Source organism: Perognathus longimembris, chromosome 9 (assembly GCF_023159225.1).
Source record: "Perognathus longimembris pacificus isolate PPM17 chromosome 9, ASM2315922v1, whole genome shotgun sequence".
Lineage (NCBI taxonomy): Eukaryota > Metazoa > Chordata > Mammalia > Rodentia > Heteromyidae > Perognathus > Perognathus longimembris.
Genome location: NC_063169.1, coordinates 45,953,337 through 45,978,253, shown reverse-complemented (window position 1 = coordinate 45,978,253; position 24,917 = coordinate 45,953,337). Strand labels below are relative to the sequence as shown.

Genomic DNA, 24,917 nt, shown 5'->3' with positions numbered 1-24,917 from the left:
AATAAATAAGTAATAAATGTTAAATAACATTTATGATATGAATGTGGCCTGAACTCTCGCCCTTCTTCCCTCACTCCCTTTCTGTCCCCTTTCATTCTTTTTCCTTTCTCTCTCTCTTCCTCCCCTCCCTCCCTCCCTTTCTTCCTCTCTCTCTCTCTCTCTCTCTCTCTCTCTCTCTCTCTCTCTCTCTCTTTCTTTCTCCTCTTTACTTGTGCTGGTCCTAGGGTTTAAACTCAGGGCCTGGACAATGTCTCTGATCTTTTTCACTCAAGGCTAGTGCTTTACCACTTGAGCCACAACCCACTTCTGGATTTTTGGTGGTTAATTGGAGATAAGAGTCTTGTGGAGTTTCCTGCCTAGGCTGGCACAATCTCCCAGATTCTTTAGACCTCCTGTAGTTTACAATACCTAATGCAATGAACATACAACAATCATGGCTTCTATGCTGTATTGTTTAAAGAATGGCAAGAAAAAGATAATCTCAGTTCAGTACAGATGCAACAATCTTAGGCTTAACTACATTTCCAAACTGAGGCTGGTTGAATCCACATATAAAACCACCAATATGAAAAGCCCTCTCTATAGTAACAAGCCATAGCTTAACAGTGTTCCTCTAAATCACCATACTAAAAAAAAAATCTTAAAAGAGCAGTTAAAAATTATTTACTGGCTGGGAATATGGCCTAGTGGCAAGAGTGCTTGCCTCCCATATATGAAGCCCAGGGTTCGATTCCCCAGCACCACATACATAGAAAACAGCCAGAAGTGGCGCTGTGGCTCAAGTGGCAGAGTGCTAGCCTTGAGCAAAAAGAAGCCAGGGACAGTGCTCAGGCCCTGAGTCCAAGGCCCAGGACTGGCAAAAATAAATAAATAAAAATTCTTTGCTGTATATTTACTTAGATATCATACCAATGGACTATTTGCAAACTGTTAGAAGACATAAATCTGTATTATGCCTGGACTATCATGATACTATCTTAATCCTCTATTTTTATTACTACTTCCCTACAGGCTAAGTTACCTACTTAACACTTACATCAGCCAAAACAGGCAAATCTAGAGGCGGATCAGTGGTTGCCCGAGGCAGAAGGAATGATGACTGCTATACCTATTGAGTTTCTTTTGGGGTGATGAAAATGTTCTGGGATTAAATAGTGTTTGGTTGCACAACTTCATGAATATAATAAAATTCATGGAGAATGAGAATTTAAAGGGGAAGTTTCAAGGAATACAAATTCTATCTCATCTTTTGGTTTATTTGGTATTACTTGTGACAATATCTCACTATCTAGCCCAGGATAGCATAGAACTCCCTATGTAGCCCAGGCTGGTCTTAAATTCAAGATTCTCCTGCCTCGGCCTCCTGAATGCTGGAATTAATATGCCACTATCATTTAACTTTTTAATAGCAAAAATAACTATAGAGGCCTCTAACTTTTTTTAAAATCAGTTCAGGCAGTCACACATTTTCCTGCAACTTTCATGCAATTACTCTCCAAATGGCATTTATCATCTGAGAAACAGATTATAGGCTGATTAGAATACTTACTGAACATGGTTTAAGTAATCATTCCTTCCTATTTCCTAGATAGGAGATGGAAAATGTTTCTTTCACTGATCTGAGACGCAGTCTTCCTACTACAGGGTCTGTTATTAGGCATTCTGGTCCTTTTTTACTTTTTTATTTTCAAATTAGATAATTACGGGGCACAATGTGATGTTTTGATATATGTAAGTCATTGCTTTTACCAATAACACTAGCAGTAGGATTGCCATTAAAGGTCATCTTTTACAAATAAACAGTTTCTAATCAGCTTGAGAGTTATTTGTATGTCATGAAGCCAGGTAACATAGCTCTATGACATATAATACCTAAGCACAGAGCTACACTTACTCAGATATCACAAGCATGAACCAACTTTATGCCTTGTCTCCAAGAACAGAACCCAAATGTTCAGCGTCATTTGAAAGCAGACTTACAAAGTCTCTCAGAATGTCTATATGTACTGCTGTAGAGCATGGAGAAGGGACTAATCACTTTTGTCAAGAAGTGGTAGAAAGGGCTGGGAATATGGCCTAGTGGCAAGAACGCTTGCCTCCTACACATGAAGCTCTCAGTTTGATTCCCCAGCACCACATATATGGAAAACGGCCAGAAGGGGCGCTGTGGCTCAGGTGGCAAAGTGCTAGCCTTGAGCAGGAAGAAGCCAGGGAAGGTGCTCAGGCCCTGAGTCCAAGGCCCAGGACTGGCCAAAAAAAAAAAAAGAAGTGGTAGAAAAAGTGTCAAGAGTGATAAGAATTATTCCAGTCATTGGAACTTGTTAAAAATGTACTAGATGAAACAAAGTGGGAAAATACAAAAGGTACCAATTGTTTTGATGCTGGAGAAAATTCCTTTTACGACTATCAGCTCTCACAATTCTTCAACTATAGCTGAGCTTTTATCTAACTGTAGTTTTGAAAATGTCCTGGGATTAAATTAACTATAGTTGCACTTGATTATAATGAGTAATTATTTTTTTAATTTGCATCAACTGACTAGCCGAATATGATTAAGTCTATATTCATTATGCTTAAAACACAGAAATCCCAAATTCAAGCTATACTAAGGTACAATTTAAATCAACTTCTAAAATTCTTGAATTAGCAAAATCTACATTTCCAGTATAACCTAAGTACATTGTAAACTGTTTAACTCAGAAGCAAGAACATCATTTCAAACTTTTGCAAATGATTTTACCCTTAAATTCATCTTCATATCATGAAGTTATTTATTCTTGCTTTGAGACAATATCTCAAGATATAATCCAGGAGGGGCTTAAACTCAAGATTCTCCTTCCTTGGCTTCCTGAGTGTTGGGATCAAAGGCAAGAACCACCAAACCTAGCCTGATCTGTTAATCTACAAAGAAAAATTTGGGATGCTTTGTTCTGAAAGTGAATTAAAGGAAAAAGCAGTGGCCACTGGTTTGTACAAGAGACAGCAAGAAAATACTAGTTGTCAAGCAGCATTTGCCCTCCCCCAAAAAGGAAAAAAAATTGTGGCTAGAGGGCTACAATATGATGAATAGAAAAGGTTCTGTAGATATTAAAACATTTTAGAATAGATTTTGCCTAAAATAGCAATGTTTTTTCATAGAAATGAACAAATATGGTTTTCTCTGAAAATATTAGTAAAATCTCACCTATCACTTCACATGTTATAAGATGTGGCAAGCTGCTGAATTATATGAACACAGCATGAGAAATAAAGAAACCAATCAGAGAAAGCTGGATATTTTTTAATTTTAGGAGTCACGTAAGTCCTTGAAATTCATTTTCCCCATTTTAAAATGAGATTTTTCACTGACAACAAAACTATCTTTCCAAAGCTAATAAACAAATACATGACTACAAGTAAGCCAAAGTCATTTCTAAAACACAGTCTGTAAAACAAAAACTGAAAACCGCACAGCTGCCAAATGCTGAAGGACCACTCACCACTATAAAACTGACAATGCATAACTGTCCTAAAATGTTTGTGAACAGATGTATACAGAAAATACAGGAATTAAGTTTTAAAAAAAATTCCAAGACAGAATGAAAAAATAAAGTTTGAACTTGATGCTGTTTTTACATATCTCCTTCAAGCAGTTTATCCTTTGCTATTAATATACACACCCATTTATTAATAGGACTTTACATATATCCATAACTTTTTTGATCTTACTTTAAAAAAAAGATTTACTGCATTCAAGGTAACTACAATCCCTTACATGAAAGCAATACATATAGAAGCTATAATTAAAAGTAGTAAGATAGATGAAACCCTCAGCTAAGTTGCTGAAAATTACTTATGTATGAGATTGGTGGAACAGCTACTGAACAACTAAAATATACTAGGCCTTGAGCTAAGTATTGTGTACAACAAGGGTTGGCAAACATTTCCTGTAAAGAACCAGAGGGTGAATAGTTTAAATTTTTGTGGACCATGTGTATTTCCTTCATATATTCCTCTGCATCATATCTTTTTGACAACCTTTTAAAAAGGTAAAAAGTAATCATAGCTCAAGGACTGTACCCAAACAAGTTGAGAATCATACCTAGCTCACAAGCTGACAATCTCCAATATAAACATAAATGATATAAAGACCTTTGATTAAAAGGTCAAAACAATTCAGTCGATTAGAGGGAGAGCTGTTTTTTTTAGATATACGTAAATAAACAAATGTTATCAATATATATTAAGGACAAAGATAACCGAATAAAATGAGAGCTAAAAATCAGCTTAGGTATGCAAACCTTTTAAGAAAAATGAGATTGAAGAAAATATTCAGATCACGTACTCTGGTGTATATACTGGTAGCCAGTAGACTAGTCTTCCCCCCAAAACAAGGGTCTCTGCAGCAAAGTTCAATAGGTCAAAAAACATGTCGCTCAGGTGATAATTCAAGGAAACAGGAACATGGCTTTCTGGACTAACAGAGAAGACAATTTCAAAATCAGTGAAAATGTTAAGACTGCTTACATTAATTAAAAAGAAGCAATATGCTCGTCAGAGTATTTAATTGTCACTGTTTCATTTCACTCACCACTTCTCCATCCCCTTTGGTATTTCCTTCTGTGAGCCTGTTCTTCTTGTAGATTCGCGGATGCCATACGGAGCTAGACAGAAAACACAATACAGATAGACGAAAGTAACCAAATCTCCAATGAGGGGCAGATAAATATCATGTATCGCCACATGGGACACCCAGAAGACACAACAGCGTCCATCATTACATGATTTCAACTGAGAATACATAACATAAAATGTTGTAGAAGTAGGAATTGTTTTCTTCAAAAGTGTCAATGTCCTAAAAGATAAAGTAAGTTTGTGGAAGTATTATAATTAAGATAGGCCCAAAAGACATGATTACTAAATCTAGCACCTGACTCTCGAGTGGATTTCATACTGAAATATGCTATATGGAATATTAAAAAGTAAATCTAACAAAACTAGATGACAAACTGTAGATCAAAATATTGCATCCACTTACTGAAATTAGTAACTGTACTTTGGCTCTCTAAAATGTTATTCCTGCTCTTAAGAAATACACACTAGGGGCTGGGGATATGGCCTAGTGGCAAGAGTGCTTGCCTCATATATATGAGGCCCTGGGTTCAATTCCCCATCACCACATATACAGAAAACGGCCAGAAGCGGCGCTGTGGCTCAAGTGGCAGAGTGCCAGCCTTGAGCAGAAAGAAGCCAGGGACAGTGCTCAGGCCCTGAGTCCAAGCCCCAGGACTGGCCAAAAAAAAAAAAAGAAAAGAAATACACACTAAATTATAGGGGAAGAAGGCCATATTGTGTCTAACTTGCTCTCAATAGAGGGCTAAAATAAAGGTTTTTAACTCTGTCATTATTTAGAGATGTAGTGTCAAGTTCCATAGAAAAGGCGGATATATTCTTACAGACCATTTTAAAAGCCCAAGTCCTCATAAAGCATGGAAAAGTAAGCTGTCATGTACTTTTCTGAAGTTTACTGGGTTCTGTACAAGGTCAGTGGTTCACAGAACTCCAAGCTTGTTCAAGTCTTGAACAGAGATGCCAGTGGAAACAGGCACTACAAGACAACAAAAACTTGCATCTGGAGAAATGTGTGGTATCTGAAACTCTTGAGATTTGATACCATAATTATAAATGACACTGTAGCTCTAGTTGGTATACTAGTAACTAACTGTAATCAATATAAAAACAAACATATGTCTCAAAAGATAGCATGAAACAAAAAAGGGTGGGAATTAAGTACAAAGGGTGGGATATAAGTACAAATGGAACGATAATATATTTGTTCAAAACAATAAAACATACATTCTACTTAGTTAAATGAATAACCTACCTTACATTTGTAATTTCCTCCTCTTTACTATGTGAAGAAATTGAGAAGAGGAATACTAGAATACATTGGCATGCGTGGACACATATTGTATTTGAAATGTAAATGTAAATGACTTTAGAAAACTAATCCCACTACTACTTTTATATAAAAATATACTTACGATCAGTGATAATTGCATCAAAATATGCACACTTTCTCCAGGAAGGTTTAGATGCATCTGAAACTAGGACATCAAGGTAATACTTCTCTAAACCATATTGACGAAGGTTTGCCCTAATATTTTCATCTGGTCCTCTCCATTTCTGGTTTTTCCTACTAGCCTTTCCTGAAGAGCAAGAAAAAGCAAGGCAGTGTGTTAGATCAATCAGAACAGAACATTCTAATTTCCTGTTGTTTGTCTAAAAGCAATGCTTTAATTCACTAAACCCATATCTACTCGCAAAAAAAATTGCTTTTACTAAAAAAATCTAAATTTTGTATATAAAACTAAACATTTTAAAGAATTTTAAACTATAAAAATTTTGAACAGTAAAATGTACTAATGTCTAACTGGTCTTGTTCTGTCACTTTTCAAGTAAAGCTGGCCTAAAGTATTCAATACTTCCTAAGTATAAAGCATTTACTAAATGAGCAGAATATGGCCCTTTCCTGTAGCAATAAACAGTCCCATGAAGAGACAGGACTGGATCAGCTATCTGAAACTGAAATGAAGAAAGCTAACTTGGGAAACATAGCAGTTGTGACCATGAAGAATGCAGGCAAAATGGAAACATTACTGATGGAAAGTGGGGGCTGGGGGGTGGCTGAAAAGTTCAAAGCTTAAGCTCAGGAGACATAGTGGAACCCATGATTAGGATCAGAGAATCCAGAAGGAAAAGCAAGCTTAGGCAACCAGCTTGAGATAATCAAGATATACCTTTAAGTACTTTCAGAACATTCAGAAAGACATACTCAGCTAAAAGAGCTGGAAAATCAGCAGGTTGCTGAAGTCTGGGACATATACCCTGAGTGATATCAGTTTATAAACAAGTTAAATGTATAAGAATAAATGACATGTTTTTTCTTGACCTAGATGTGACCTAGATAAGAGCTAATTCTATAGTTATTCTTATACATTGATATACTCTTTTAGATTATCACCTATTTGATGATAAAAACAAAACTTGAAAATCAAAAGAAGAATGATATGACTGGACATCACGCAGTGTGATAGGAAGAGGGGACAAAGACATCTGGCATCTGCCAGGAGAGGAGCAGTGTGTATACACAGATCAAAGGAAATCCCCATCTTAAGGAGACTGAGATAAAACACAAAAGTAAAAGTACCACTTGAAACATTGTCTAGGGAAGCAAGGTTTGTGAAGGTCAATAAGTGTTTACAGCAGAACAGTAGGTACAGAAGCTAGAAACTGATAGCTGAGAGTGAGAAAAAAAAGAGAAATACTATATTTTCAGGAAGCATTATGGAAAGAAAGGAAAACAAAGTGATAATGACCCCTGTAAGATTAATAGAAAAGGCCCTTTCAAAGTGAAGAAGCATTAAGAACATTTTGGAACAGTCTAAGAGATTAGAACCCAGAGAACTGTGGATTTACCAGAAACACATTGGATATAGTCTGAAGAAATGATCCTCAATCTGAATCCTACCCCAATAGTCTTCCTAAAGGCAAATAAGCTGTAGCTACTAAAAACAAACTGGAAGAAGTAGCCCCTTGACTACTCTAACATACAGCATACAAACCCTATCCCTTTCTGGTAAGCCTACTTATGTACACCATTAAAAATATTAACCAATTTTTTTCCACCAAATTTCTTAGAGTCAAGGTAAGAAAAAAGATCACCAGTACAAGTCTTGGGAAAAAAGAATGAGTTTTAAAAAAATGGGTTCAAGGGCTGGGGATATGGCCTAGTGGCAAGAGTCCTTGCCTGGTATACATGAGGCCCTGGGTTCAATTCCCCAGCACCACATATACAGAAAATGGCCAGAAGGGGTGCTGTGGCTCAAGTGGCAGAGTGCTAGCCTTGAGCAAAAGGAAGCCAGGGACAGTGCTCAGGCCCTGAGTCCAAGCCCCAGGACTGGCCAAAAAAAATTTAAAAAAATTTAAAAAAAATGGTTTCAAGCAGCCTGGCATCAGTGACTTATGCCTGTAATCCTAGATATTCAGGAAGCTGAGATCTGAGGATCACAGTTCAAAGGTGGCCCAGGCAGGAAAGTCTGTGAGATTTTTATCTCCAATCTACCAAAAAGTCAGAAACAGTGCCATGGCTCCAAGTGTTAGAGTACTACTAATGAGCAAGAAAAAGGTCAGGGTCAATGCTCAGAACCAGTACATTGAAAAAAAAAAAAAAAGACTCAAGCTACAATAGTGTAACATAAATATAAATACAAAAGAACTTGATATTTTAATACTTTTCAAATGAAAAGAAATATATAATTTAATTCAATTCCATCACTAGTGAAGTCTTTGTAATTTTAAACACATACCACAATTGCCTCACAAGCAAAATAGCTTCTTTTCTCAAGTGAATCTCAGTAGAACCATTAAATTTACTGTCATCTCAAGAACTTTAAAGATGTGTTGGTCAGTTACAATTAAAACTATGTTAATTTGTTGAGCAGGTAGTAATCCTGTATGTACTCAGTGTGGGATGACTGACTAAATGGATGGTGATACTCATATATATATATATACACACATAAAACATATAATATATACACACATATATGTATATAGTTATATGTCTTCTTACTATGATTATACTATGATTACAAAATAGCTATTCCCTCGCTTCTACTTCTCTCCCAAGTTCACAACCTTATAGCTTTATATACTTTATAACAATAAAACATCTCTTACTACTACTGTAAATAGCTCTGGGAGATGGACGGACTTTTTGTTACTCATACTTGTATTCTCCCAAATCATTTTGCTCATAGTAGGTCAGCTTATATTCAATGTTTTACTGTAAAAATAAGTAAAACCATAAAATTTTACTGTAAACCATAGTAAATTTGTATTTTAAACACTGAAATATCATAGAGAACAATTTTATGATTTTAAAGGATCATTTGATTCAAGAGTGAAAACTGTACCACTGTCCATAAGTTCTACTCACCCAAGCCATGAACTGTGTTGTAGTCTATGTCTGTCCCATATACATATGCACCAAAATGAGCAGAAGCTATCAAGAGGCCACCTGAAACATCACATAATTACCATCTGTTAACCAGAAATGTACCACACTGTTGCTTCTTTCCCAATTACATGATCCAGAGTCTTAAAAAACTACCTTCAGGCAGAGCACATTGAAATACCAGTCCAGCTATATTTTTGCAAGCCTTTAAATAAAAAAGAAGGAATAAATTCCCTAAGCTGAACTCACCAAACTGGATACAAATCAGGAATTGATGTCTATTCGGGAACTGATACTTCACATAGTCCACATGGAGAACACTATCATCTGGTTTTTTTGTGATCAAATAATGTATATTTAGACATTTTCATTTTACGTTGAGGTTTATAAATGAGCATATAAAGAGCTAAAAATAAATAAGTTCTGATAATTGAGCTCAATTCCCACTAAAACAGTGTTTCAAATAAATGAAGAAACCACAATTTCATATGTAGAATATTAATTCTACAAGTTAATACATGTCCTATTTTAAAATATTGTCTACAATTTAATACACATCCTATTTTAAAATATTGTTAGCCCTGAAATAACCAAGTAATTATCTTTGGTATAAACTAAACTAAAATACAAACTTCTAAATAACTATTATCAAATGTAAGTAAAACAATTAATACAATTATTTTTGTTTTATTATTTCTATGGGTAGAATAAAAACAAATGTTCCAAGAAAACTTGACCACTCTTAAATAATTTAATAGATGAAAACAATTCAATCACAAAGAAAAGTCATAATAATTTTTTGGATTTACAATATATTCTGATTATTTTGAATACATAACAACATATTTTAAGTTCCCTTATGCCAATTTTATCTGGTAATTAGATACCAAAGGATAGAAATAATTTATGTGAATTGTTTTATTGTTTTACAGAATAGAGAAAACAAAAATATTGTTTGAAAGCACCTTGTCCATATAGTCATAATAATTTTTAAATGAAATCCTTTAAAATAGATAGTATTTTTAAATTTTAAGGAAATACAATCACAAGGTTAAATTTTTAATGACTGGACCGTTCATTCACATTTTTATTTGTTTGAATTAAAATGCTTTTATTGCTTGAGCAAATCCTAATTAGCTCAATATAGAAAGTTCTGTCACTAAGCTAAAGTCAGAAGTGTGTTTTTAAACAAGTTTGATAAGCACTGTACTCACTGCCTTACGTATGAAACTGTAACTCCTCTGTACACCACTTTGACAATAAATTAATTAATTAAAAAAAAAGAAATGTGTTTTTAGGCTACAAAATCTGCAGACGTGGACAAAGGAAAAGGGGTTCTTTTCATACATCTTTTTGAATGTAACCTCAACTAAGGTGGGTAGTCCTAAGATGGGTAGTGCCTCCAGAGGGTCAAGATCTCCAAATGAATCATGTTCCTTTCATAGCCATTTAAAGCATAGTCTGGTAATGTTACTTAGAATTACTTTGCTCATAAAAAAAAATTCTGACTGGTTTCTACAAGAGCTCTTAAGGAAAAGAAATGGAGAACTAAAAGTAGAGCAGAAACCAAAACTTAGGTTCCTCTCACACTACCTATTGAATGCCATCATGTGGTCTCATGATTCATACTTCGGGAAGGAACTGCATGTAATGACTTGGAATACTGACAAAGTCACTTCACCCAAATCAGGAATTACTACAATTCTGCCAATTAAGGCAGATACTCACCTAGAAGAACTAGTTGTCAAGGGGAACAGATAAGCTTTCCTGTGCTTCCTTAAACAGAACCTTATCCATTTGGTTACAGTGAGTTTTGAGAAGACCCAATTTACAGTACACTGCTGAAAGGAGATGAATAATCTGTTAGACTACATCTGTTAGTTAACTTTGTGCCTTTTAAGCTTTTAAATTTAAGATAAACCATAATAAACTGGCTTCTCTGAACTAGTCACTGGGAACTCACTGTTAATCACTTAGTGGTCAAGTTGAAACATTTTTTGCATTTCATTATACCTTATTTGGAGTTTTCTTGGAAGCTTTTTGGTGAAAGGGGGACAATAAAACAAGAGAGTAAGGTGTTGAGGAGGCAAGAAATGGATTTCATTTCTTCTTATATTATCAAAAGTAAAAATACCACATATGTGATTCAGACTAGCAATTCGCTGTTTCAATAGCTCACTGTTTAAAGTGGAGCCATTTTAGGGTTAGAGGGATAGCTTGCTTGCAAAAAAAAAAACAAAAAAAACCCAAAACCCAAAACAAAACAAAAAAACAATTAGGTAAGTGGACTTTATGGACTTTATTTCATGACAAAGAAATCAATTCATGATTCTTATCTTTGGAGAATTAAATGGAAAGCTTTGAAAATGAGAGATGGGGCTTTGGTTTCGCTAGGAAAAAGGGAGAAAAGAAAGTTGGCAATATTATTACATCTAGTCTGATCCTCTCAAATAGGAGCTCTACTTAAACCTGATACCTGAACGACAACCATAACAAAGAAAAATTACTAAAAATAGAAACACTACTAGACAAAAATATAAGACTCAGGAAAAGAGGAATACAAAAGCTTGTGGACCCAACAGGAAGGAGAGAACATTACAAAGACCTACAGAGACACACTAGCCAATCATCCTCTTCTTTCCCATAGTATGACACAGAACCAAGTCACTTTTCTAATACCTGAATCCTCTGGCTGTCTATCACTTTGCAATGACAGAATTCAGAGGGAACAATAAGCTGTTTTCCTCATACCTAAGAGTCATTGAGAGATAGAGAAGACCAAAACATAGTCTCCTGAGTGTATTCTCATTATTAGAACTGACTTACTTGACAGAAGAGATAAGAATCAAACCTGTAATATCAGAGCCTTATGCTACTTAGAGCAATTGCATATACTTTTACCAATTATTTTAATTATGAACAAAGAACTATACATTTACGAATTTAAGTCTCAATTTCCTTGTTGCTATACCAGCTGCAAATTATGAGTACTTTTCAAATTACCCAAAAAGGAAATAGGAAAGTCAGTCCATGGTCTAATTTTTAATCATCATCCTTTAGTATTAACTGTATCTAACTTAGTCTTTTACTAAAAGGAATCTAAATGCTGAACAAATTAATAATAAATGATAATCATTTGTTTATTAAATATCTATCATCCTAAGAATGACAATGCCCTAGGAATATTATCTAAATATTATCTATTATCTACCTCATTTAATGTTCATAATCCTCACAACTGCCAACTTATAGAAGATGGAGTTGCAAGCCAGACAAGTGAAGAATTTTGCCCAAAGTTAAGTAATAGTTTTAAGTAAATATTTCAAGCCTTATACTATGTGATCTTTCTTTATGCCGTGCTAACTCTTTTGAGGTCACCAAATGAAATCAGAATTTATTAGTTTGCTTCTGTACTTTGGATGTTAAATACCCCCAACAAACCCACGTGTTAGTCTTGTGTTCTCAGGGTGGCGCTAACACTGTATAAGATAGCAAAACCTTTAGAAAGTGAGGCTTAGCTAGAGATCACTGAATCATTGTGGGGTATGATCTTGAAGGGGACTAGGAAACTCTAGCCCTTTCTTCTTTCTCTTCTTCTCAGCTGTAAGATGAGCAATTTGCTCTGCCATGTGCTCCCCAAACTGCCCTCTGTACCCAAAATAAATACAAACAGCAATAGATCCATCTAATTATGGACTGAAATTGTGCACCAAATCTTGTCTCTTTATAAGTTAATTATCTCAGGTATTCTGTTAGAGTGATAGAAGGCTTACTAACATACCAATTAGATGAACAAAAGCAAATCTGATACTGAACAATTTGAAATAAGTAAAACAATACAGTTAATATTTGTGTATAGCATATCAAATATTGTGCCATATCACGGAAGGACTGGGTCATTAAAGGTATCCAGACACTCATGCTAATTATGCCTTTAGCTATCAGCATGTTCTAAGTGCTGAAAGCTGACTCCAATGGTATATATCTTCCCAGTTTGGGAAATAGAGGTATACATTATTTTAATTTCTTTAAAGAGACTGAGATAAGAATGAAAGTGTTTTCTGAAGTTCATGGTGTCATTCTAAAGACACAGTAGCAAATTATCTAAAAGAAAAAGCTGAGGTATATAGGCAGAGCAAGATTTCTAACTTACTCACTCAATAACCAGAAAATCACAAGCCTTGAGTACTCCATGGGTACATTTGGGAGACTGCATACATTTCAACATTGTACCATCAAGATAGAAAAAGGAAGCCACACCTGGCTCACGCCTGTAATCGCAAGAGGCTGAGATCTGAGGACCATGGTTCAAAGCCAGCCTGGGCAGGAAAGTCCTTGACACTCTTATCTCCAATTAACAGTCAGAAAATTGGAAGTGGCACCGTGGCTCAACTGGTAGAGTGCTACCCTTGAACAAATACAGCACCCAAATCCCAAGTTCAAGTCCCACAACTGACAGGAAAAAAAAAAAAAAAGATGGAAAAGGACATAGACATATTTGAACTTACAAAAATACTTTAAAAAATACTTTAAAAAATGAAACCAAAATGATAAACTATGACCATGGAGGAGGGCACAGAGCTACTTATTTCTCTACTCCTTCAGAAGGTACTGTTGTGTGTGTGTTTCTTAATAGAACAACTAAGACTCCACCAGAAAACAGTAAAGATGGGGGTTATGAAGAGTGACTCCTCTTTCAGTGAATCTTATTGCATAGTCTACCTGTGGAAGCAGTTAACATCCTATAAACTAAAAATAGAATAAGACAAAAACTGGCAGGAGATTAAAAACCTAAAACTGATGACTAAGAGCAAACTGAAACAAATGATCCAACTAACTTTGAAGGGAAGAAAAACAAGCAAGGACAGTATTTTACATTATTGTTCTTTAGGGCAAGTAGTGGAAAACATTTTGAATTCTGCTTTTTATTTGGTGGAACAGACAGAAATTTTGCATCTATTTTAGATACATTAGAGAAAAGCACAGAAGTGATAATGTTGACAGCAGCCAATGTTCTTACAGTAGTTGTGAGTATGTATAAACACAGGAATGGGGAATGCAAAAAAGAAACCTGTGTGGATCAATACACTTAACTAATATTGCAAACTACACTATGGCTATGTGGGAAAATATATCTATATTCTCAAGAAAATTGTGTGGAGATATTGGAGGGGGAAGTATGGTACAGGAAAATAATACTATGTATATGAACATAACTAGAATAATGAGAAGCAAATGAGGACCAAATGTTAAAAACAGCTTACGGTGTTTAGAATACCATGGGCGTTCATTTTTCTACTTTCATTCTTATAAAAATTCTGTAAGTTTGATGTAACTTCCAACAGAAAGTTGTTGTTTTTTTAAAAGTGGGGAAGAAGGCAGCAATTAGGGTAATAAAGACAGAAAATAGTAATAGTAATAATAATAATAATAATAATAATAATAATAATAATAATAAAAACCAGTATGCTGAGGGTGGGAAATACAGAGACACTAGTAGAGTCAGAGACTCCAACCACTAGGGAGCTAATTCAACAATGAATACTGAAAATTTTCACATTGGCTACAAATCTTTTGATGAGAAATAATTTCTTCCTAGTCATATATGGTCATATTGTGGTATAAGAGTTGGCAGAAAAGACCTAGTACAAAAAAAAAAAAAGCAACACTTCAACAGAGGTTAAGAGCATGAGTTCTAGTTTGACCACATAAGATTCAACCTTTGCAAGATATATACTGCACCCCTTGCCCACATCACTTAAGCTCCCTTTCTTCCTTCAGAACACTTTAACAAGTATATCCTTATTAGTTTTCCCAAGAGTTAAGTTAGAGAGTAAGAGTGTACAGAATAGAATATGACACATTTACCATTCCACAAATACTAGCATTGTATCATCATTGCTCAGAGAAAAATGGCCAGAGGGAGAGAAACACTAACCACACACCTAACCATGTGGGGTTAGTCAGACCAAACTAAATATGAGAAAAACTCTTCAGTCATATGAAGAATACTTGAACTTCAACATCTTGCAGTTAATTATGCAGCCATATCAACTAAATGCCGGCAGAACCTAGATCATGCTCACAGAAGGACTCTCTAATCCACTGATACAGAGTCACATTTATTTCCACACTAAGTTATAAATTCCCACAAACCAAATCAAAGACAAGCTACTTTATTCTCCATCCAAATATGTGCGTGTGTACTTTTATAAAGTGAGTCTTTTATAATCTTTTCATTCAACTCTTTCTTCCAAGGCTTTTCCTATTTCAGTAACCTCTAAGACCTTTACAACATTCCTACAAAGTATGCTCCTGAAAGTTTTTATGCTGTATAAACAATCCCAATGCTCCCTCTAGTGGCTTACATAACATAAGACCTGTAATACCTACAAAATTCTGATCAGCATCATCTTCCAAGTGGCAAAAGTGTTTGCATACTGGCTATTACACTTGTATGAGATTACCTCTTAGTCACTAACCAGTGACAGAATATGATTCTGTCCATTTTATCTATCACCAAAAATGTTAACCATCATCTTCACTACTGTGCACAAGGGAAATCTCTACTATAGTCTAGTAGTAAATATAAAGTACCTGTTCCAACAAATGGATCAAAGACAATGTCATTTTCTTTCACTTTTCCGTGGTTGGCCATGATGAATGATAAACCAGCATCCATACTTGTATTTCCAATAAAATGTCTCTTTTTGACACTATAAGACTCAATCAGTTCTCTCTGTCCATCGGCAATCTAGATCAAAGATATTTTTCAAATTAATGCAACCACATAGAGTAAAATAATAATTCACAACAAAACTACAGCATTGTGCTGATGAGAACTTCTTTTAGCTTACTACTGCTCTAAACTTCTTCCTTTAAAATAATATGGTTAAGACAATTATGGATACTTTCTTCTTGCCAGGAGTTGACTATAAGCATTCCCCACCTATTGTTTCCTAATAACATCAACAAGAATACGTTTCACATTCCATTTACTCACTTATGGCCTCAAGAAAGTGAAAACTCTTCTGCAGTAATCCCATTTCTTTTCAGAATGGAAGGCCTACACTTGGGATGCAAAACCTTGATCATAACACTCTGCTTTTCTATGCTTTATTTTAAAAGGACAGTCTAGATTTTCTGGATAAATTGTCCTTTAAATCTTCTCTTAATATTGACATTTATACCTTCTTACTAGGTTATACATCTCTAAGACTTATACTTCACAGAAACCTGTGGAAAATGATAATCACATATTTTTCGTTGACTGGAATCTATACAATAATTTCAACATTTTAGCTCCTTTAAAATCATACATATAAAAAGTCAAATAGAAAGATCTAGCATTTAGTTTTGTTGTTTTAGTTCATCTTTTATTTTGTTCTACTCTACAATGAGGAAGACTAAGCCTAGAGCCTCATGCATGTTAGGCAGTTACTGTACCACTCAGCTATCCACCCCACCCCACCCCCAATCCACATTGCACTTCTTTTTTCCAGGACTGGGGCTTGAATTTAAGGTCTCACACACATGCTCAGCTTCTTCACTCATAGCTCAAGCTCTATCACTTGAGCCACACCCAAGTCCCAGATTTTTGCTGATTAATTAGAGATGAAGAATCTCCAGGAGTTCTCTTCCACAGGCTAGATGTGAGCCAACAGTGTTGTCCAGTCACATTTAGCTTTTAAAGAACAAAATGAGGCAGGTAGAAATAACACTTGCTTACCCATCTACCAAAATAAATATTATGTGGATTCTCAGGTATGCAATTTGGGTCCAAACCATAATCCTCTAAAACAGAGAAGATATGTTGTGGTTTCTTTAAGTCTACTTTTCCTTCAAATGGCAGAAATTCAAGTGTCTAAAAAAAAAAAAAATCATTCTAATGTCCTTTGAAAATTTACAAGAAAAACAGTGTTAACCTAACACATACAACCATGCACATCTGATGTCAGCATTAAACAAGATAAAACATGCAATTGCTTAGTACAAAATATACATACATCACAGACATTACATATTCTCATATTTTGATAAAGTATTTTGATAATTCAATAACAGCTAGACTACAAAAAATCTATAACTGTTTGTTTTGCTAAATTCACTTACATCTATTCTTTTGATTTTTTCTTCTTGTGTCAGTGTTTTATTGAATGTATGAATCTTTATCTTATATGTAGAATCTGAATGCAGATATGGGACCTAAAACAGAAACAGGTATTTTTTTTAAGTGTAGGAATTTCACAGAATATACACATTTATGCCTATATAGAACCACATTTCACTACGCACCATCTTCTCCACAGGGTAATTTTTTAGAGAAGTATACAGTTCCTCAGGAGATTTTCCATGACCCCATAGTTCAAAAATAGACCTAGGAAATAAATAATCGGCACTAACCTCAGTAAAGAACTTAGTTCAGGCAGTAATTCATAACAAGTTATATTACTAGCTCTTTATGCTTGGTTAACTAAGCAATTATTGTCTATGTTTTTAACTATAAATGAGAAACACATATCCTGTAAACAAATATAACAAGTCCCAACTACACAAAGAAGCTTACTCATATAAGAGTCATATATAAGAGGGACATTCACTATAAGATTGCTAGGGATTGAGCCCAGGGTAGATAGGCCCACCACTATATTTTTGCACTAGATTAACTGTTGTAGTAAAATCGCAAGGTATTTTAGTAAAACAGATAAAAAGTTACAGAAAAGTCTAATTTTTACTCATAAGACAAAAAGGAACCATAAAAATGACACAATTAACTTTTAATATTATTTGCTAATATTTATTTAGTAACTTAAAATATTGAGATCTCTAACAATGGTAGATACCTTTTTCACTTTTCTTCTGGTATGACCAAAATATTCTATGCTAAAAATAAAAAATTCTCAGTTGCTATTCTATCATGAAAAATTCTGAATTTATTGTTGGAAATCTATGCAAACACTATCTTGAAAGTGAATTCCTCTTACTATTGAAATTATGGGACAAAGACCTCCATAGTCACAGTACTTTTTTGTTTCTTTGTTTTATATGTTTTAGATAGAGCCTTACTTATGAGCCCATGTACGCTCATAACTCACTATATAACCCAGTCTTCTTGCCTCCACACAAATGCTGTGCCGAGATTACAGGTGTACATTACCAAGCAATACTATTCTTTTTTTTTTTTTTTGGTCAGTCATAGGACTTGAACTCAGGGTCTGGGCACTATCCCTGACCTTTTTTGCTCAAGACTAGTATTCTACCACTTTGAACCACAATTCCACTTCTGGTTTTTGAGTAGTTAATTGGAGATAAGCGTATCACAGGTAATTTTCTGCCCAGGTGATCCTGAGATCTCAGCCTCCTGGGTAGCTAGGATTACAGATAAGAGCCACGAGTACCTTGCAATAGTACTCCTCTTATTCAGCAATTTCTTCATGTATGCCTCAGCTACACAAGTTACAATAAATATATACAACAAAGAAATCATTATATAATATTATGCAATTATTAATTCTATTGATCTTCAAATATATGAATCAGAAGCCATGAGCATTAAAAGAAGAACATAACATGCAAAAATGGAACCAAGTATATTGAAGTGATGGATGTGGTTGGGACAGATGGTTAGGATGACACTGATCAAGATGCATTGTACTCATAAGCTGATATGTTGAACTGAAACTCCTTTGTATAACTACTTTAAGATAATTTTAAAGTGTACTAGTTCTTTGTATTCATATAACTATTTAAAACCTAATAAGCCTTATCTCTGGAATTCAAGCACCTCATAGAACCATGAATTTTAATATAAGACAAAAATAGTAATTAATTATTAAAACAATGTTTTTTAGTTATGTTCTAGGGATTGAACTCAGGCTCTAGAATTTGCTAGGCAGGCACTCTACCACTTGAGCCATACCCTTAGTTCCCTAGTTATTCTTACTTAATAAATGAGACCCATTAAAAAATTTCAATTATAGAGGTTTGTTTCTGGTAGTAGCCAATTCAATAGTATATAACAAGCTGTAATGCTCTGTAAACCATTTCAATAAAACTAGATATATACTAATTCCTACTTGCATTGTATTAGTCAATTCAGTCTCTAAGGAAAAGAAAGTTTTCAACCATCTGCCAACAGGTTCAAGAAAAAAATAAAGCAAGTGTTGATCAAAGAAACAATTTTGAAGGAAGAAATAATAGATGTCAATGACAAAATCTAAAACAAGGAAAATTTGACTAATTTGTATTATGAAATGTCATGAGAATTCATTTCTCTAGCAAATAAAACAGTTGAATGTATTTCATGTATTGCATTTGGCATCTTATAATTTGCCAATCTGTTCATCCCACTAAAAATCAAGAATTGTATTTTTATTCCTTTGGTTACAATTAAATGTGGCAACTATCCTATGTAAAAATATGCTGTTTACATCTCATACTATAATCCTGTTTAAAAGTTTTGAAGACAAGTTTCTATATTTCCCTTCTCACCCTGTTTCAGTAATTAGCCCTACTCCTTTCCCCATCCACCAGAAAGACATGGGACTGCAAGCTAAACTCATTTCTTTTCATAATCATCCTTTTTACCTTGTACTGTATGGTGTATGTTACACGAAGTACAGTGTACAAACATGCAGGAAAACATGGTAAAGTTTCTCTTACTTGGCACACACTGTTCGTTTCATTAAGTTTCTTGCAATATCTTCAGAGGGAATGTTAAGAATCCAAAATGGAGACTGAAAGAAATAATTACTTCTTAACAGCTATAAACTTGATATGCTTTGTTTCAAGAAGTCAACAGGAAAAAGTCCTATTGTCTACTTTCATGTAATACCTGATCTGATTCTAATCAAAATTGCAATCACCGACCATAAAAAAGCTAAATTATTTTAATAGGTTAGGATAATACACTGCAATGTGAGGACTCTTTTACAAATGACTCTATAAATGAAAATACTAATAAATTAATTTAAACTTATTTAATCTTAAGGTTAGTTATGTGTGCCTCATTACAAGCCTGGCTACAGAATTAATGAACATTATACTGCACAATACAGTAGAATTTCTTTTTATCAATGGTAATCATTTCTTACAATGTAGTTGTTTTATTTTTTTTTTCTATACTGGTCCTAGGGCTTGTACTCAGGGCTTGAGTACTATCCCTGAGCATTCTTTTCTTTTCATTTTCGTAGTTTGATGGAGAAAAAAAGTGCCACAAACTTTCTAGCCCAGACTAACTTTCCTATTTTTCAGATCTCAGCCTCGTGAGTAGCTAGGATTACAGGTATAAGCTACTGGAGACCTGTTTATTTTTAACTTCTAGGAAATCCACCTCTCAAATTACTAGATGGTCTCTCTTTTTTCCTTTGTTTGCTTTTTTGTTCTTGGTTTGATTTGGTTTTGCTTTTGTGAGAAACAGTCTCTCACTATGTCACCCAGGGTGACCTTTAAATCACAATTCTCCTAAGTGGTAGGATTTGAGGTATGTAGTACTGACCACCTGTAAAGTATGTAAGAGGCCTCTGAAATAAGATAGAAAGACGTCATGAGGCTTATTACTATCATTAAATTTTATTCTCATTTTTTCTAACAACAACAAAAAAGTTCCAGGTGGATCAGGAGGAATTTCTCAATTATGCTGGCTCAACACCTAAGAGAATAGGTACTGGAAAGAACTGCCCTGAAAACCTTTATCTAAACAACCAAGCACAGGAGTACCTCACCTCAACTCATCAGTCTTACCCATTTACATCCCACTGTCAATAAGGGAGACACTACGAAGTAAAACTTTAACACCAGGAGACTTAAAATTTAGAATTTCAATTAATGTCTGCCACACCTTGTCTTTCTTCTTTCAATATTTACTCTAGCTACAGAAAAACTCACAATAATCCAAACAGAAAAAAAGATTATCATCTTAGTATTATTTTATTAGAAAAAAGTTAAGGTAACTTGAACTAAATGAATAAGCAGACTAAATTTTATAGATCTATAGATATAGCTATGCTAGTGGTGAAGGCACAACATGTGCCTAAATTAAAACCATCAAATAAAAACAGCATATTGCAGAAGTTCACAGTAAGTGGTGTTACAACTCGGGAAAAATGACAAAGACTGGAAGACAGCAATACCCCCAAACTATGAGTCATGTCAAAGAGCAAGACTTATGAGTTTTTTTCTATTTTCCAAATTTATCTAAAACATTGACAACAGACAAAATAGTAGAAAGCTTATAAATTCACGACCTTACATTGCATAATTCAAGATTTTAAAATGAGTCCTAATATAAGCCTAAAATCAGCCAAATTCTAATTCTGAGCATATCTCATTAGTGACTGTCCCTTTTATCAATAAGAGTAAGTAACTGTTGAATGAAAAATTAAAACTACAGCTGGTTTTGCAGCTTAATTATAGAACGCTTGTCTAGAGTGTGTGTTGCCTTAAACCCAGCCCCTAGCAGTGAAAAAATAAAAAATAAATAAAATGCAAGTAAATCTAAGCTACTTCCCAAAGCCAAAATATTTTCCAAAATAACTTTTTATTCAATGCCTCTACTAACAGATACAAATAATCAGCCAAATGCTAATTTAAGTTTTGCAGTTCTCATCAAACCTATGTGATCCAATAAAAGTTACCTCACCTTTCCATAAGTTTCCTGAGTATTGGTGAATTGGCCTCCAAAAAGTGAAAGCAAAGACTTTATTTCCTGTATTAGAAATATGATAGAGAGAGCATATTATAACCACCTATTCAACATCTGCTAAGAGCAACAGGTTGATATAATCAACATAAATCTGATGTATACTGGCACTGATTTCTACCCAAGGCATTTAGATTTCAATCTGGTTCAGACAAGAGTTTATAGTCACAACCACAGTTAAGTAATTTCTGAAAAACTTTAAAAAAGTGGGTTGATTAAAAAAAAGAAAACTCGATCAGTAAATATCTTCACGTTGAATAGGACAAAAGAACAGATTACAGACACTAAAGATTAGTAAATTTGATAATCAATTAACAAAAATAAGATGAAATATTAAACATGATTTGAGGATATTTAGAAAGAAATAATTACTGTGGAGTCATTAATCGTAAGTACATCAAGTTAACCTTTTTTCATCCTAGAACTAGGAGAGCTAACTCAACAGGTGCTTTGAGTGCATCAGGCATGGAAAGCTGTAACCAAACAATGTTTTTCCTCTTTAAAGCAATCATGAAGCACTAAAATCATGGCTTGACTATACAAAAATACGATTTGTACCACGAAAACTGTCTCCCTAAATAGCATAAACCAAGTGGAATTCCATTCCTCTGTGCAGGTCTATGGAACAACAACAAAAAAAAAAGGTAATACAACATCTGGCACCTATTTTATGTATACAAGGCAAGCACTTACCACTAGGCCATATTCCCAGCTGGCACCTATTTTAAAAATAACCCAGGAGCCGGGTGCCCATAGCTCACGCTCACGCCTATAATCTAGCCACTATGGAAGCTGAGGGAGATCTTGCTTGGTTCTAACTCCACACCCACCCCAAGCCCCGGAAGTAAAGTTCAACACATTCCATTACAGACATTCTGAAAATGTCACAGGGGTAAACACACTTCCCGGGGTTTATTATCATCACATCACCCCCAGCACCCCACCGAGCTTAGACTGTAAATTCTGACCCTTGAAGCACTAGGCGGAGCGCTCCTGTAAGACTCCTCCATCCTCCTCCGCTGGACAGCGGCCCGGCGGGAGGGAGGGGCCCGGCAGGTTCGCCTTCCCAAAGACTGGAGAACGGACGCGCGCAGAGGAATCAATGAACAGGATCAGCAACCGCAAAAAAGTTTGGTCTGGGCCTTCCGGCACACACCTTCCGTGCAGTCCAGACCCCTCATCTAGCGGCTCAAGGGCTGGGGACGTACGCGCGCGCGCGCGCGTGTGTGCGGGTCGAATCCACCCATAGTCTCCCCAACCCCCCCCCCCGGGAAGACCCCTCCCGTCACGGGTGGTGATGAGTGCCACACTCACCGGCAGCCGGAACTCCAGGTGCTCCTGTGCCATGAGCAGAAGATACCTGTTTAAGTGGCAGGACGGCGCCATTGCAGTTGCCCGGCAAGCGCATGCGCGGCGCCCGAGCGGGCCCCCATCCCCTTCCCGCTCCCGAGCGTAGTTTCCGGCTGAGGCGGAGCCTGGTAAGCCGGAACCGGAAGCGTGGCAAAGCGGATGGCACTGGCTTTGGGTGTGCTGATCGCGAGACCTCCTTTTTTCCAGCTGGAATAGGTGGTGCCAGGAGATGCGGTTGGAGATGCGGTGCGAGTAGGTAGGAGTAAAACAGTGCACTTCCCAGTGACAGGCCCGACTCAGCCGTATTTTCGACATTTTCTTTGGCTTTTCCAAATCTCTTTCAAAAACTGGACCCAAAGGTTACCTTTTCATGTACTGATTTCTCTAAGCATCCTAGTTCTGACACAACTATCCCATTTAAAATTTAGTATACATTTTTTATTTTTTATATTTATTTTATATTTTATATTTATTTTTTTTTATTCCAGAAGTCTTCCAATGGCATGTGCCTTATGTGGTTGATACATTGGGGACAAGTGCACCAAATAAAGCCACAAAGTCTAATGAATTATCCTAAGGGTAAATGTGGGGTTTTCAATTAAAAACAGAACTGCATAACCAATTGAATCGTTTTTGTTTTTTTCTCACTGCTGGCTTTGTAACTGCTGGAGGCTGCTTAGTATGGAGGCATATCCAAGGGCAAGAGAAGATGAATGGGAGAAAAAGCAGATGAGACACTAGGTTGTGAGAGACATCAACTGATTTGGGTTCAAGTCCTGTCAAGTTGATACCTTGGTGCCAAAATTTATATGTCTGAGGTTAAAGTGTTTTAAGAGTTTGTAGGTCTAAGACAACAGAGAACACTTGGACACATATATTAGTGCAAATACGTTGAGCACAAACTAAACAGAGATAAAAGAGATCAGGAGGAAACTACTGTTATAATCTAGACAAGATTGTCTAGATATAATCTAGACAAGATTGTCATCTTGGCCAAGATGACAGTAGTGTAAGTGGTGAGAAGTGGTCACATTCTTATATTTTGAACTGCCAAAATATTTGTTAACAAGTTACATATGAAGTGTGAGAGACAAAAGTCAAAGATTATGCCACAGTTTTTGGCCCAAGCAAATGACAGGAGCTGCCATTAACAAAGATAATGGGAAAATAGAAAATGGGCTAAAAAGGGAACATTTTAAACTTAAAATGTGTTGTAATACTGTAACTTCTTTAGTGGCATTTGGCTTATATGTTGTGTAACTCATAGTCATGCATCCATTTCTTAGAAGATTTTAAACAATCTTACAATGAAGATGACTCACCATAATCAGAGATGTTCTTAGCTTTTTTTTTATTAAAGTTGAATCAGAGTTTTTTTAATTTTTCTATTTCTAGGATAGATGAATAAAAAGGTATCACCTTCATTGTAGTGAATATGAAAACATGTACAAAATATATGAAATATAGGCATCAACAACTTATACACATTACATTTTGACATCAAAACATAGGCATAACTTAAAATAATGACTACCTTTAGATTCTTTTTATAAAAGAAATTTTAACAGCGAAACTTTTATAAAACGTGTTCAGCCAATTTAGCAAGCTTTTTTTTTTTTTTTAACGATGTAGTACTGCAGCTCAAACTCAGTAGCTCACTCTTGCTCTCACCCTAATACCCGAGCCACACTTCCATCCTGGCTTTCAGCTGGTGAGCTGCGTATGGGAGTCTTGAAGACCATTCTGCCTGGACTGGCTTTAAAAAGCTATCGTCTAGATCTCAGCCTCCTGAGTAGTTAGAATTATAGGCATGAGCCACCAGTGTCGTGTGTGTGTGTGTGTGTGTGTGTGTGTGTGTGTGTGTGTGTG

At 35.4% G+C, this 24,917-nt stretch overlaps 1 protein-coding gene across 3 annotated transcripts in view; it reads right to left on the bottom strand.

Annotated features, from left to right (window-relative positions):
* Positions 1 to 23,144, bottom strand: part of Trmt11 (tRNA methyltransferase 11 homolog) — a 41,604-nt gene extending 18,460 nt beyond the window's left edge. For 2 of the 3 annotated variants that reach the window (XM_048354035.1, XM_048354038.1), the window contains exons 1-11: positions 23,013 to 23,144; positions 21,639 to 21,704; positions 19,661 to 19,734; positions 17,294 to 17,375; positions 17,111 to 17,203; positions 16,728 to 16,862; positions 15,596 to 15,752; positions 8,981 to 9,061; positions 6,024 to 6,188; positions 4,571 to 4,643; positions 4,325 to 4,456 (exon numbers count right to left, since the gene is read on the bottom strand). In XM_048354035.1, the coding sequence (XP_048209992.1) occupies positions 4,325 to 4,456; positions 4,571 to 4,643; positions 6,024 to 6,188; positions 8,981 to 9,061; positions 15,596 to 15,752; positions 16,728 to 16,862; positions 17,111 to 17,203; positions 17,294 to 17,375; positions 19,661 to 19,734; positions 21,639 to 21,704; positions 23,013 to 23,084 (1,130 nt within the window). In that variant the 5' untranslated portion in view covers positions 23,085 to 23,144. Of the gene's footprint in view, positions 1 to 4,324; positions 4,457 to 4,570; positions 4,644 to 6,023; positions 6,189 to 8,980; positions 9,062 to 15,595; positions 15,753 to 16,727; positions 16,863 to 17,110; positions 17,204 to 17,293; positions 17,376 to 19,660; positions 19,735 to 21,638; positions 21,705 to 23,012 lie in introns of those variants that run through there. The other variant, XM_048354036.1, reaches the window with a different exon arrangement.
* Between the last annotated feature and the right edge of the window lie 1,773 nt (positions 23,145 to 24,917).